General features: G+C 45.2%; 1 protein-coding gene across 3 annotated transcripts in view; it reads right to left on the bottom strand.

Moving 5' to 3' along the window:
• Positions 1–15,187, bottom strand: part of OTUD3 (OTU deubiquitinase 3) — a 62,954-nt gene that overhangs the window by 40,138 nt on the left and 7,629 nt on the right. The window contains exon 1 of one of the 3 annotated variants that reach the window (XM_085879086.1): positions 1,041–2,007. The exons of the other annotated variants lie outside the window; for them this stretch is intronic. Within the exon in view, the coding sequence (XP_085735212.1) occupies positions 1,041–1,054 (14 nt within the window). The 5' untranslated portion in view covers positions 1,055–2,007. Of the gene's footprint in view, positions 1–1,040; positions 2,008–15,187 lie in introns of those variants that run through there. 3 annotated transcript variants of the gene reach the window in all.

The following is a 15,187-nucleotide window of genomic DNA, read 5'->3' as shown; positions in this document are numbered from 1 at the left end:
GTATCATAGCGCTTGGGTACTGCTCGGTCATGTGCAGTACCTGCACCGAGGGACCGTGGGCTCAATCAATGACAACATTACTCACGCTCAAGCGTGACAACAGGAATGCACCGATGGGAAGGCAGACCCGGGAACAACAAGCTGAACCGGATGCTGGTCGGCTCTTAAGCTATGCCTCTGCTGAAGGCCTTTAAATTCCCAGGCATCCCAGGACTCAAGCCTGTATGTGCCCTGAGAACCCCGACAGCCAGACAGAGTCTGCGAGGAGTGCGATCGTAAACCTCTGCGAGGACGGGATTCACTGGGAGTGATCGAGCTGGTGCCTTGAATCGAGCGGATAAGCTGCGGAGTTCTTTCACTGGACGTGCCAGCAAACAAACACTGACTTGGACCATCTTCTCTTTCTGTCCCGATTTCTAATCGTTGACTTGGAACACACAGAGTATCCAACGATTTCCCTCTTGACTCATTCAGAGCTAGGTTACCGATTCGCATTCATGATTTCCTCTATCACATTACAAAGCAATCACTCGCGTCTCTCCCACATGGCGCACCGCACCACACCACACCAAGTCCTTCTCTCCTCTCTCCTCTCAGGACCAACATAAGCCCACAGGCTTACGTCAGGCGAGCAAGGGGTCGCCAATAAGCCCAGTCTTCTTCATATTCAGTTCACATTCGTGTTCAAAATAGAACATTAAATTTAAATAAGTTGTTCGTCGATCATAAACTGATGTTTACAGACAGACATAAACCAATTGCTTAACTGCAATTTTGGCTTAGCGTGTGCAGGGTAATGAAAGAGGGCCAAGGTCAACATGTGACAGCATCCAAGGCCAACTCCACACATAGCTTACTGACTTCCTGTACTCCCATAGCCAACTTGTTGCACTAAACAGAATCCTTTCATCTCCTCTCCCTGTCAAGGTTGGAGTGCCACAAGGCAGCGTTCTGAGCAAAGTCCTATTCCTGATCTTCATTAATGATCTCGCTGACTCTCTGGAAAATCCTCTTTAATATCCATTTCCTGATGACTCTACCTCTGCCGTGCCATCCCTCATCCTTCAAACAGGCAGGCTGCAGCCTCTTTTCACTCTTCAGACTTTGAAAAAAAAACACAAGCTGGTCAAACACATGGAACATGTCCTTAAATCCTGACAAATCTCACACTTTCACTATCCCTCTCCGAAAGAACCAGTTAGCAAAGCCTCCAATCTACTTTCTTAACAAAATTATTGAGGAAATTCAGTCATGCGAACTCCTGCGTCTCACTATCAGTCACAATCTTTCTTGGGCAAACCCCATTTCAAAGTTGGCCTCCAAAGCCAGTCGCCAACTGGACATCCTCTGTCATACAAAATCCTTCCCTGGCACACCTGAACTACTATCCACCTACAAGGTCTTTATCTGCAGCTTGATAGAGTCCTGCTCTCCCCTCTGGGCTGGCTCCCCTGCCTCACATCTTGCTCAGCTTGACGCCATGAAAACCAAGGCATTCAAGATTAATGGAATCTCCTGTGTTGAAGTTGAGTCTATGGGCTTGTCACTTCGTCATTGCAGAGAGATCGGTGGTCTGTCTTCTACCATGTCCTTTCTGGTCTTACACCTTCTGCTCTTTCTGTGCTTTGTCCCCCCACCCTCCCCAGGTTTATGCAGGGCTCACATGGTCAACCATCAACCCTCTTCTGGTGAAACTAACTAAATCCAGGATCACTACTCACTTCCACACATTCATTCCTCTTCCACCCCCCACCCCCACATGTAGAATCAACTTCTACATCCTCTTCAATATCACTCTTCCCTTCAGGTCTTCAAGACAGCTGTACACCACCATCTCCGATCGTCTACAATTCAAAACCATATTGTCTACCCCATGCATTTTCTGTGTACAGGGCAAGGGAAGGCAGTGTGAGGGGAGGAGAAGTGAAGGGAAGGAAGCATGAGGGGAGGGGAAGGGAAGGGAAGGAAGCATGAGGGGAGGGGAAGGGAAGGAAAGGAAGCATGAGGGAAGGTAGAGAGGAAGGGAAGGCAGCATGAGGGGAGGGGGAGGGGAAGGGAGCATGAGGGGAGGGGTGGGGAAGGGAACATGACTGGAGGGAAAGGGAAGGGAGCATGATGGGAGGGAAGGGGAAGGGAGCATGAGCGGATGGGAAGGGAAGGCAGCATGAGGGGAGGTGAAGGGAAGGCAGCGTGAGGGGATGGGGAGGGAAGATAGCAAACCCGGGCATTACTGGAACAAAAGTGCTTTTAATTGTCGATTGCAAAAGCGAACTTAATGCTGATGCAGACTTTGGTTTCTTTAAATCTACATTCTAAACAGTCACAAATAGGTACTCTCTCTGGTGTTTGGTTTTCAAACATTTTAGCATATTGGTCTCATTACAGTGACGAGTAATGTCGATTGAACAAAGTGAGCATACAACTTTCTGTCTGTCTTCCTGAAATAGTTCCAAACTGCACTTCTAGACCTTTTGAAGGCATGTTGTCAAAACCTTATCAGTCGATTTAATGCCTACCTGTCTGCCAGCAAAGCAATCAGCACGATTTACCTGCCAACTCTAAATACCTTGCTTTCCATATAAAAGGAACATACCCTAAGGGCATGTTTAGTTTGCAAATGACTTGCTTTTGCTGCAATATTGCAAAGGGGACACCCTAGGGGCATGTTCCTTTTCAATTATTACATTACCAGGCCATGTGAAACCGGACCATGCCGAACAGGGACGAGTACTTTGGAATTGATTCCGTCCATCAATATTAAGCATTCAAGCAAGTACTCCAACAAAACGGTTGGTAAGGAATGGCTGACTGGGTCATACTAAACACCATCCAGAGACGTCCAGAGTATTAAACAATGTGCGAATTGGACAAATGAACAATTTTTTTTATATCAATCGGAACTGCTGATAAGTTCAATTCCACAGTTTCAATTTTGAAATTTAGTTCAGGTTAAGAAATTCTAGAGCTTATCGTATTTCAGCTGTAATGCTTATAAATGACCAGAGTTATATGGGGATGTGGGGGCGGGGTGGGGGTTGGGAAGAGGAAAGCATGAGGTGAGGGGAAGAGATGGCAGATGTGCCGTGGAGCATCAATTACGATTCATACTGTCTCGTCAAAATGATTCTCCATAGAATAACAGTGAAGATGGAAATAAAATAACATCTGAAATACACTTTCTTCAGGTCATACGATAAACACCGCCCGGACACATCCGGAGATAACCACATACTGCCTACCACCGGGTGGGGCTATATGATGCACATTTACAGAGAGATTTTGGATCTTACCCACACACGGAACTCCCTACCCTGGAGATTTTAAAATGTTTTCTTGCATCTCCATTTGCCAAGAGGATTCCAACGGTTTGCAATATGATGGAGCTGATTCTATTGATGGACAGAAAGAAGATGGCATAATTATATATGCAATTTAAAAAAAAAAAAAAATTTTAAGAAGAAAAAGGCGCTTCCAACCAAAGTAAAAAAAAAAACTAGATGAACTCTGCTAATTTGAGCAAAAAAATGTAGAGCAGACCCGGTCTTGGGCAACGTTTCACCGGCTTCATCACACACAACAGACAGACATTCACATTTCCCATCACTGGTGGGGGTGGCGTATGAGGAGGTGGAAGAAGTCTATTGTGCCTGATGAAGCCAGCAGCAAAGCCGACAAAACTTTGCCTGAGACCGTGTATGCTCTCGCTCTTTTGCTCAAATTAGCGGAGTCGATCTAGTTTTTTTTACTTTGGTTGGAAGCGCCTCCTTCTTCTTTAAAAGTGTGTAATCTCAACCGCCCCAATCTTATATATATATATATATATATATATATATATATATATATATATATATATATATATATATATATATATATATATATATATATATATATATATATATATATATATATATATATATATATATATATATATGTCCCAAAAAAATGTACAACTATTAAAATGCTTCGTTTGATCCTAAAAAAGCAGCAATTTTGTCAGTAATGCTTCATTTCTTGTTGCAGAGACCCTGAAGTTTATTTTGATACCAAGCAAGCGCCAGAAAAATGCCAAGACTGACCGTACAACAACGGACGAAAATTGTTGAGCTTTGGCACCAGACGAAAAGTGTCATACAGGTGCAACGTCTTTACTCGAGACATTTCGGTATCGACTTGCACCACGCACCAAACTTTCGGACAATAAAGTGCACCATCGCAAAGTTTACCAATGTGGGAACCATGTGACATTTACAAGGGTCACAGTGGTCGGAAGAGGACAGGTCGTAGTGAAGAAAATGTGGAAATGGTGAGACAGGTGTTCGTTCAGAGTCCAAAAAAATCGATTCGACGACTTTCTGCCGAGACAAACATTCATAAGAGCACCGTTCAGAGGATTCTTCGCCAAGACATTCATGCCTTTCCAAACAAAATTCAAATGGTAACGGTGCTCACTGATCAACAGAAACGCAAACGAGTAGACTTTGCAAATTGGTTCTCAGGAAAGTTGGAGGAAGATGCAGACTTCCTCAAAAAACTTCACATGACGGACGAATGCCATGCTCACTTGTCTGGGGAGGTAAACAAGCAAAACGTTCGGTACTGGGGAACTGAAAATCCTGGTAATGCATCAACTGAACTGGTGCCTCGATCTGTTCTCAAAGTCACCATGTGGGTGGCGGTTGGTTGGTATGGGATAATTGGTTCATACTTTTTGAAGATGACCAGGGACGCACTTGCACGGTAAACCAGAGGAACTATCGCGAAATGATTCAGGAATTCTATCTGCCTGAGCTACGTACTCAGGCCCGTAGGAGAAACAACCTGATCCAGATGAGAACCCAGTGGTTCCAGCAGGATGGGGCATCGCCGCATACAGCCAGGGAAACAAGGCGTTTTCTCAACCAACATTTTGAGGGCTGCTTTCTCTCCCTCTACGAAGACGTTGAGTGGCCACCGTATTCCCCTGACCTTACTCCTCCAGACTTCTTCTTGTGGGAGTATCTCAAGGTCAGGATCTATGGAAACCCTACGCCTCAGACTCTTGATCAGCTGAAGGAAAACATCCACCGAGAAATCCAGAACATTCCTCAGGAAACGTTTCCCAAAGTGATGGAGAACATGACAACACGTTTGCAGGCAGTGATCGGACAATGTGGAGCCTACGTCGAACATGTGGTCTAAAAGAAAACGACGATTCTATACCCAAATTTACATTTTGGTGGCAATTTTGACATTGGTACAATAAACTTCAACCTTTCAGCTTTCTCTCCAGCCATATATCTTTTTAAAAAATATACGTCACGACCATCCTCTTTGCAGATGAAAAGTATTTTTTTGGGACACCCTGAATATATATATATATATATATATATATATATATATATATATATATATATATATATATATACATATACATATATACACACACACATACATACAAACAAACACACTCACAGAGACATGACAGAAGTAAATAGACACCTTTAATTTATTAATTTCATCTGTATAACGCAGTTTTACTCAGTGATTTGTACGAACATTCAACTCTTTATTTGCAGAAACGAGTTCCTGGGTCTTGTACGACAATTAACTCTGCCTCAAACCCAGGGAGCACACGACCTTTGTGATTTTCAAAGAGGACGAATTGTTGGCAAATTGGAAGGTGGAGTCAACCAGTGTCAGATCGCTCAAAACCTTGGCATTCCGCTTTCTACGGTCAATCGGGTGATTGTGTAATTCACCAGCGAAGGCAAGGAATCCACAGCTTCGTGTTCTGGTCGATCTTGGCTCTCAGAAAGATGTATTCGAGCTGTCAAGCGGTCCATTGAGAAAACTCCCTGTTGCAAGGCAGTAGATGTTGCAGGAGGTCCAAGTTAGCTCAAGAACTACCGCGCGATACCTTCATCAACCCGGCTAGTATGGGACAGCAGCTCGGAAAAAACCTCTTCTTAGACCAACCAAGATTCAAAGGAGAAAGAAGTGGGCTGACAAGATGGCCACCAGACCCTTGGAGTTTTGGCAAACTGTAATTTTTTTCAGCTGAGTCCCAATTTGCTCAGTTTTCTGACAGTGGATGCGTATGGGTCTGGCGACTTCCCAGTCAAGAGTTCTCTTTCAACTGACTGCAGCCAACTGTCAAACACGGTGGTTTTTTAGTGATGGTGTAGGGAGCAATCTGGAGCGCTGGTCAGTCAGAGCTTGTGGAGTGTGTGGGCAACATTAACTCTACGAGACACATTTCTATCCTTGAGGATGGACTTCTCCTAGTCTTCTCCACTGGTCAGATGGTCAAAAACAACACGTTGTTCATGGAAGATGGAGCTCCATGCCACACTCCAAAAAACACCAAATAATGGCAGGACAGAAAGGGGATCAAGCGACTTCCATGGCCAAGTCAGTCTCCTGACATGAATCCCATTGACCACCTCTGGGCCATATTGGATCAAGCTGTGCAGAAAAAGTCCAGGAAACAAACATCACGGGTAAAATTGCTAACCCGTTTGCGTGAAACCTGGGCAGAAATCCCACAAAAGATAATTTCAGAACTCATTAGTTCTATGTCTGAAAGAGTAAAAGCGTTGAAATCTGCAAATGACAAGTCGACAAAATACTAGTGTATGCATTAAAATGGATCAAATGTTCGATAAATAAATTATTTTAAAAGCATGGGGTCTATTTACTTCTGCAATATCTGTTTATTTATACGTGTATATATATATATATATATATATATATATATATATATATATATATATATATATATATATATATATATATATATCGTATTACGGATTTCAGAATCCGGTCTGATGAATGCATCCACACATCCAGGTCCTGAGACCGTTATTTCCTTAAATGCATGTCCAGATTAGCCCCATCCCCATGTTTAGTGGGATTTCAAATGTGGTGCGTTGAGAGGGTAAAGAAAAGATCCCCTCTCTTATGGGAAGCTTTTTTCTTTATGATAGAGACATTTATGCACATATTTCTTTCGCGAGTGCCGAGGCCCACCCTTTTTCCAGCAACGTTTTCACACATTTCTTTCACGGACGCCGAGACCCGCCCTTTTGCAAGAGCACGGGTTGTCATGGTCACGGCGCGCAAGTGGGGCGGGGTGAACTTAAGGGGACTCGGTGCCCGCCGAGACGGGCCGCATATATAAAACGAATTGGAGGTCCGTTCTGGATAAAAAGCGAGAAGAGAGCAAGAAGCGGGCAAGCGAGCCAGAGAGGGAGCGCACAAGCGAGCGAGTGAGCGTGTGGTTGTCTGACCAGCGCCAACAGGACAATTCGTCAGTCAGTTCGTCCTTTCCAGTGATTGAGCAATCGAGCGTGTGGGTGTGAGCAGCGCCGACGAGGGGTGAGGCACGGGTCAGTCACCAACGGACCGTGTGGGTCACTGGACATCAGCAGTTTCGTGAAGTGTGAGGAGCTGCCTGTGTCGCAGCACCAGGGTCTAAACCCGCGACAGACGATCTCGGTGCACCCCAGACATCAACTGGCGTTCAAGGCTGTTGGCGAGTGAGTGCACGGCAAGGCTGGGTGCTGGCGACGGACAAAACACGCACACACACATTTCAGGACGTTTTCACTTCATGGACGACTTTGCTCTGTTGAGCGAGATGACTCCATATATATATATATATATATATATATATATATATATATATATATATATATATATATATATATATATATATATATATATATACACACACACACACACACACACACACACACACATATAAATACACATATACATACAGTGAGGAGAACAAGTATTTGATACACTGCCGATTTTGCAGGTTTTCCCACTTACAAAGCACGTAGAGGTCTGTAATTTTTATCAGAGGTACACTTCAACTGTGAAAGACGGAATCTAAAACAAAAATCCTGAAAATCACATTGTATGATTTTTAAATAATTAATTTGCATTTTATTGCATGAAATAACTATTTGATCACCTACCAACCAGAAAGAATTCCGGCTCTCACAGACCGATTAGTTTTGTCTTTAAGAAGCCCTTCCATTCTCCACTCACTACCTGTTAGAACTCGTTAACTTCATAAAAGACAGCTGTCCACTTCAATCAATCAGTCTCCAACCTCTCCACAATGGGCAAGACCAGAGAGCTGTCTAAGGACATCAGGGACAAAATTGTAGACTTGCACAAGGCTGGGATGGGCTACAGGACAATAGGCAAGCAGCTTTGTGAGAAGGCAATAACTGTTGGCATAATTATTAGAAAATGGAAGAAGTTCAAGATAACAGTCAATCTCCCTCGGTCTGGGGCTCCATGCAAGATCTCACCTCGTGGAGTCTCAATGATCATGAGAAAGGTGAGGGATCAACCTAGAACTACATGGCAGGACCTGGTCAATGACCTGAAGAGAGCTGTGACCACAGTATCAAAGAAAACCATAAGTAACACTACGCCGTCATGGATTAAAATCCTGCAGCGCACGCAAGGTCCCTCTGCTCAAGCCAGCACATGTCCAGGCCCGTCTGAAGTTTGCCAATGACCATCTGGATGATCCAGAGGAGGAATGGGAGAAGGTCATGTGGTCTGATGAGACCAAAATAGAGCTTTTTGGTTTAAACTCCACTCGCCATGTTTGGAGGAAGAAGAAGGATGAGTACAACCCCAAGAACACCATCCCAACTGTGAAACATGGAGGTGGAAACATCATTCTTTGGGGATGCTTTTCTGCAAAGGGGACAGGACGACTGCACCGTATTGAGGGGAGGATGGATGGGGCCATGTATCGTGAGATCTTGGCCAACAACCTCCTTCCCTCAACAAGAGCATTGAAGATGGGGCGTGGCTGGGTCTTCCAGCATGACAACGACCCGAAACACAGCCAGGGCAAATAAGGAGTGGCTCCGGAAGAAGCATCTCAAGGTCCTGGAGTGGCTTAGCCAGTCTCCAGACCTGAACCCAATAGAAAATCTTTGGAGGGAGCTGAAAGTCTGTGTTGCCCAGCGACAGCCCCGAAACCTCAAGTATCTGGAGAAGATCTGTATGGAGGAGTGGGCCAAAATCCCTGCTGCAGTCTGTGCAAACCTGGTTCAGAACTACAGGAAATGTCTGATCTCTGTAATTGCAAACAAAGGTTTCTGTACCAAATATCAAGTTCTATTTTTCTGATGTATCAAATACTTATTTTATGCAATAAAATGCAAATAAATTATTTAAAAATCATACAATGTGATTTTCAGGATTTTTGTTTTAGATTCAGTCTTTCACAGTTGAAGTGTACCTATGATAAAATATTACATACAAAATATTACATGTACCTGGCTGCTTGGTGCGGGACGGAGGGTGCAAGAAGGGACGGAAACGGACTGGGAACATTTCTCACAAGTTTAATTTGCAGTAAAAGACAAAGGCAAGACTTAACGCGAATATGCAAGCAAGGAATATTTGCAATGATCCAAAAACACTTATTCAGTTCTAGTTACCAGACGGGCCCACACGCAGACACACACACAAATGAAAATAAACCCAGAGTTCCTTATTGGACCCTCGCAGGTGAGGAGAGAGACAAGCTCGAGGTCAGAGTTTGGATGGGTACCTGGACGTCGGAGAAAGGGGGTTCTCCGTGCTGTGGCACCTGACAATGGTCGCTGGTTTGGTCCCCAGTCGCACGTGTGGGACTCGAGGTTCGTGGCAGAGCTCGGGTGGTGAATAGCGGGGTCCATGGAGGGGGTCAGGGTTGCTCTTTCCTTCCTTGTAGAGGGCCAACAGAGACACGTTCGCCACCTTGACGACCTTCTGCTCAATCATGACAGCCCTTGTAACAACCACTGTAACCACCCCTTTGTAACAACCTTCGTAACCCCTTCGTAACAGCAAAAACCCACCAAAACTCTGCTCTCAGAGAGTGCTCGGGGATTTTTTTAACCTCCCTCAATGGGGAGGGGACCTTGGTGAAACACACCTCGTTGTCTGCCTTTGATTGGACAGGGTCCTACGGCCCACCCTTCCGGGGTGGGGCCTCGGCCCCTGCCGGGAAACCCCAGCCACTCTTCCACGCGGGTTCATACTTGACGAGTCACAGTATCAACGTTGCAAAAAGGTCGCCGTGAAAGAGTTACAACGTTTGTGGAAGGAACGTTTGTGGAAGCGGCAAGGAACGGCCGACTGGACGTTTTTGCCCCGTATGCTGTGACCAGCGAGGCGAGGGTTGCAAGCGCTGGAAGGAACCGTGGTTGGTTGTTGGATGTTTGTTGGATGGTAAAGATTTATTTAACCTCACTAAAAAAACAACGCAACGCACACCTTTGATTCTCCCACGAGACAAAAGGAAGAGGATCTGACTACACACACACTCAACGACATAACTGACTTTTGGGACTTGTATGTTGAATGCGTATGGTTTCCAGATCGGTAACACTTTATACATATACATATATATATATATATATATATATATATATATATATATATATACATATATATACATAAATATAAATATATAAATATATGTACGCGTTCGTCTGTTCGTGATTTACACTGATTGGCTGAGGCTAGATGAAATGCGATTGGCTCCTGGCAACATTGAATAATGTATTGTGTTGGCTTATTAAAAACTGATATTCGAAATCTGATTACATATTTGACGATTGAAACTTATGGCCTAATGATGTCGAAATCTTTAGTGGAATTAAAAAAAAAATTATATGTATGTCCGCACACGATGTCACCATTTTCTTTCACTGGCAACGTATTTCGCTTCCATAAAAGTGTCTGCTCAGTTTTGAACTCCACCCCTGCCCTGTACCTTCATCCCCAATTATCTGCCATTGGAAAGGTAATCATCGATTTACTTGGTTGAAAAAAAAAAAAACACGTTGCCATGGTTACGTATTCTGTTCAAAGTTCCTATAGCGATGGAAAATTTTGAAAATCATTTTCACAAATCTTCCTTCTTCTTCTTCTTCTTCCTGAATTCTCAATCCTCTGTTAATCTCATAAATCCTTTTTTGATCACAAATCTTTCGATCTCATGAGCAAGTTCAGAAAAAGCCTTGAAAGTCAGTGGGAAGTGGGAAGGAAGGGTGTTGGGTAGTGATGGAACTTAAAATGCCCATTCACATTTCCCATCACTGGTGGGGGGTGTGGTAGGAGGAGGTGCAAGAAGGAAGGAGAAGGGGTGAGGTGGGAGTCTGGAGGGAGAGGGGTGGGGTGGGAGGAGGGAGAGGGATGGGGTAGGAGGAGGCAGGGGGAGAGAGGACGGTGGGGAAGGAGTGGGGGAAGAGATGGGAAGGCGTTCGATGGGAGTCCAGAGGTAGTAAGGAGAGGCGATGGGGTGGGAGTCCAGAGGGACGGGGCGTGAGAGGGACCCAGCATTGCTTGGCAACGCTAGGTATCATTGCCGGTACAGTGTGTGTGTGTGTGTGTGTGTGTGTGTGTGTGTGTGTGTGTGTGTGTGTGTGTGTGTGTGTGTGTGTGTGTGTGTGTGTGTGTGTGTGTATATATATATATATATATATATACATATTATCCCTGTGTCGTAAGAGGCGACCAGGGTTGTGTCAGGAAGGGCATCCGGCGTAAAACATGTGCCAAATCACGATGCGGATCATACCGATGATCCGCTGTGGCGACCCCTAACGGGAGCAGCCGAAAGAAGAAGATATATATATATATATATATATATATATATATATATATATATATATATATATATATATATATATATATATATATATATATATATATATATATATATATATATATATATATATATATATATATATATATATATATATATATATATATATATATATATATATATATATATATATATATATATATATATATAGCCTGGTGTTGGCGCAGTGGTTAGGGCAGCGGCTTGGGATCCAAAAGGTCCTGAGTTCAAGCCGCGTTGGGCCACTGAATTAATACACCAGGGGGTTTACTCAGCCTGTCATCCTTCCGAGGTCGGCGAAATGAGTACCAGTGTACTGGGCCGGTGTATACCCCGGTTAAAATAGGTGTACCATATCCCTGTGTCGTAAGAGGCGACCAGGGTTGCATCAGGAAGGGCATCCGGCGTAAAACATGTGCCAAATCACTATGCGGATCATACGGATGATCCGCTGTGGCGACCCCTAACGGGAGCAGCCGAAAGAAGAAGAAGAAGATACATATATATATATATATATATATATATATATATATATATATATATATATATATATATATATATACACACATATAGTTGTGGTTCCGGGAACCACATCCCTCCAACACCAATGGCATCCAACATACAGTGGTCCTCAGACAGTTATTTCATTAATATATGTTCAGATTGTCCCATTAGACAAGAAGGAAGGGACTAACGGGAGAGTGCCTTGTGTGAATCTCATAGTTAGGTCTGATAATATCTCTGAGCTCATTCCTATTCTTTTTTTTCTCTCTTCCTGACGTAAATCCAAGCAATGGGTCCTTGCGAGGCCAGAAGGCACTCCGCTCAGACACCCATCTGTAAAAACCACGGCCGCACCCTTCGCTATGTGAATGCGTCCTCACAGAAGAGCAAAAGGAACAAAACACCAAGCGCCCACGCTGCACGGAACATGTGCAGCATCGCGGTAATTTCCACCCATTGGGCGGAAGAGAGGGGAAGGGTAACCAACATGACGGCACACTGCAGGAATGCCGTGCCAAGGAAATAGAAGGAACAACACACCAAATGCTAACACCGTACAGTTCGCACACGGTGCACTCTTCTCAAGCCATTTCTGATTCTAATAATTATATCTATCTTCTTCTTCAACCCAAACCTGCATCTAATAATTATATCCATTCTGTTCCCTCAATTCCTGGCACAGATCAGGGCCGGTACCGCGCACACCACCGCTTTTGATGAATGACCGCATGCTCAATGGTAGCGGACCCACGCGCAGCCCCGGGGTAGTTTATTATCGTGCACAGAGCAGGGCACGGATAGCACACATCTTGTTCGGGTCTGCGCATGTGTTACCATAACATCATACCGTTGGTCTATGCTGACCACCGCGGCTGCGGGTGTCTCCCACGGATGGCAAGCATCCTCTCCCCTCTCCGCCCAGTAAGGCTGCAGCCAGGCAGAGGCGTGCTGTACGGCTCGGGCTGCATGGCTTACAGACAGGCAAGCACATTGAGTGGCACTGACCGCCGGTTGCCGTGGACGGCAAGGGAGCTCAGTGCAGGGCGATTTGTGACACGGTGCTTGGAGCGAGACGATCCCGCAGCTTGGAACCATCTGGCCGGAAGTAAAGTGGAGCCGCCACCGGCCATCACGGCTGGGCCATGTGCTGGCCGAGGCTCAACCAGAGCGCCCGATTCGGGTGACGACACATCACTTCGGGTTGTCACCCCCGCCAGCACCACAGGGTCTATAAAAGGACGGGTCGCAGGGCTGTCTGTCATCATCTTTCCTGCTCAGCGTTCCTCACCTGCTGACTCCGCATTCTTCACCGCCTTGCCGCTGACTCCACCCATCCACCCACTGCCTTCTGATTCCGCCCAAAGTCCTTCCTTCACGCCTGTCGGTCGGCCCCATTCTCTGGATCGGCGCTTCGCTGCTCGAAGTGCCACGAAGCGGGAGACAACGCGCTAGCTGTCAGGGAGGTATCGCCCAGTGGAGCATCCCCAAAAAACGTATGGGTGGTGCGGTCAGGCAATCATGCAAGGTATTGAGACACCGTTAGCCTCATCTCCTCTCTTCTTTCTTCTCATCAACACCTCTTCCACAGGATGTGTGTGTGTGTGTGTGTGTGTGTGTGTGTGTGTGTGTGTGTGTGTGTGTGTGTGTGTGTGTGTGTGTGTGTGTGTGTGTGTGTGTGTGTGTGTGTGTGTGTGTGTGTGTGTGTGTGTGTCATGGCGCCTGTCCTCGTTTAAGTTAAGAGTGGAGAAGAATTTAATTGGGATAACTCTGCTCTGTGTCTGCTTTTGCAAGTTGCTTATATTATTGTCGCACCACACTTTTCTTCCTATCCCTACTCACACACAACAATAAAATCTATTAACTGTGCCACATACCTTTTCTCTCCTGCCTGTTAATAAATCCTTTGTAGAAATGTTCCCAACTAATGTTTGCATTTTCTTTCATTAATCCAGCATGGTCCGTATCCTAAACTAGCCGGGACTTTATTCCCAACGATCCGTTACTTTTAACCGGTACGTCCTTGGCAGTGTCGCTCGGCTGCATTTGATCTGATAAAGTGATCCGGTTCGGACAAGGCGTACCGAGGGCGTGTCCCCCGGTAATTAGATCATATGATTATTTTTAAGTAACCGGATAAACTAGAAGGAGGACCCCAAGTCATGTGGTTGAGTAATTGGCATTCACCCGAGATAGCTTCCCCCTCCTGGTGGCCTTCTCACCAGACCCCCAACAATGTAATATATATATATATATATATATATATATATATATATATATATATATATATATATATATATATATATATATATATGTATTGTTATGGCTGTGGAAATTCGCAGAACACCATAATAGTTCAGTTAGATCGATAAGTTTGTGTTCTGTTGGATTTCCCCACCGTTGTTTAATGGGAATTATTCGTGCCACCGGGCCATGATCTTTGAGATAGTGTTTTTCTTTGACTATCGTTATTATGGACCAACCACATTTCAACCACCTTCACAACCACGATCGCCTCAACCACCAACCACAACCAAACCACCACCACCACCAACGTCGCTCTCAAACAACCACTTCAGATCCACCGTCCTCCCACCACAACAACCACACGCGCCTCTCAACAAATCACGCCATCCTCATCACCTCAACCACAATTACGTCAATCACCTAACCACCTTTCCCGCTACGCCAACTACCGATCCCTTTCTCCACAAACCAAATCGCAACCCTCTCCGCTCATAAAGTCCATCTTTGCGGAGGAAAAGGAACAAGGGATTTCGATAACGCGAGGGAAAAACAAGAAGGAACATCGGTGGCACACGGATTTTCCCGCCTGCTTTTCCCGCGCTTTGGTGTGGAGGAAGTGGGATTCGAGCCAGAGGTCAAAGGTCATGTGAAGGAGGGGCCTCATTTTGAGGGAATGAATCTCCCTAGTCCTGGGCCATGTAACGATTCCCTCGCCCCCCCCCCCTCCCGCGCGCCGGGAGAGGGGGCGGTGAGAGGGTTGGACATGGGCAACGCCCCTTTTCTCGA

The sequence above is a fragment of the Eptatretus burgeri genome, chromosome 4, assembly GCF_056783735.1.
Source record: "Eptatretus burgeri isolate ZD-2024b chromosome 4, Ebu_testis_v1, whole genome shotgun sequence".
NCBI lineage: Eukaryota > Metazoa > Chordata > Myxini > Myxiniformes > Myxinidae > Eptatretus > Eptatretus burgeri.
This window is presented reverse-complemented; position numbering and strand designations above follow the sequence as displayed.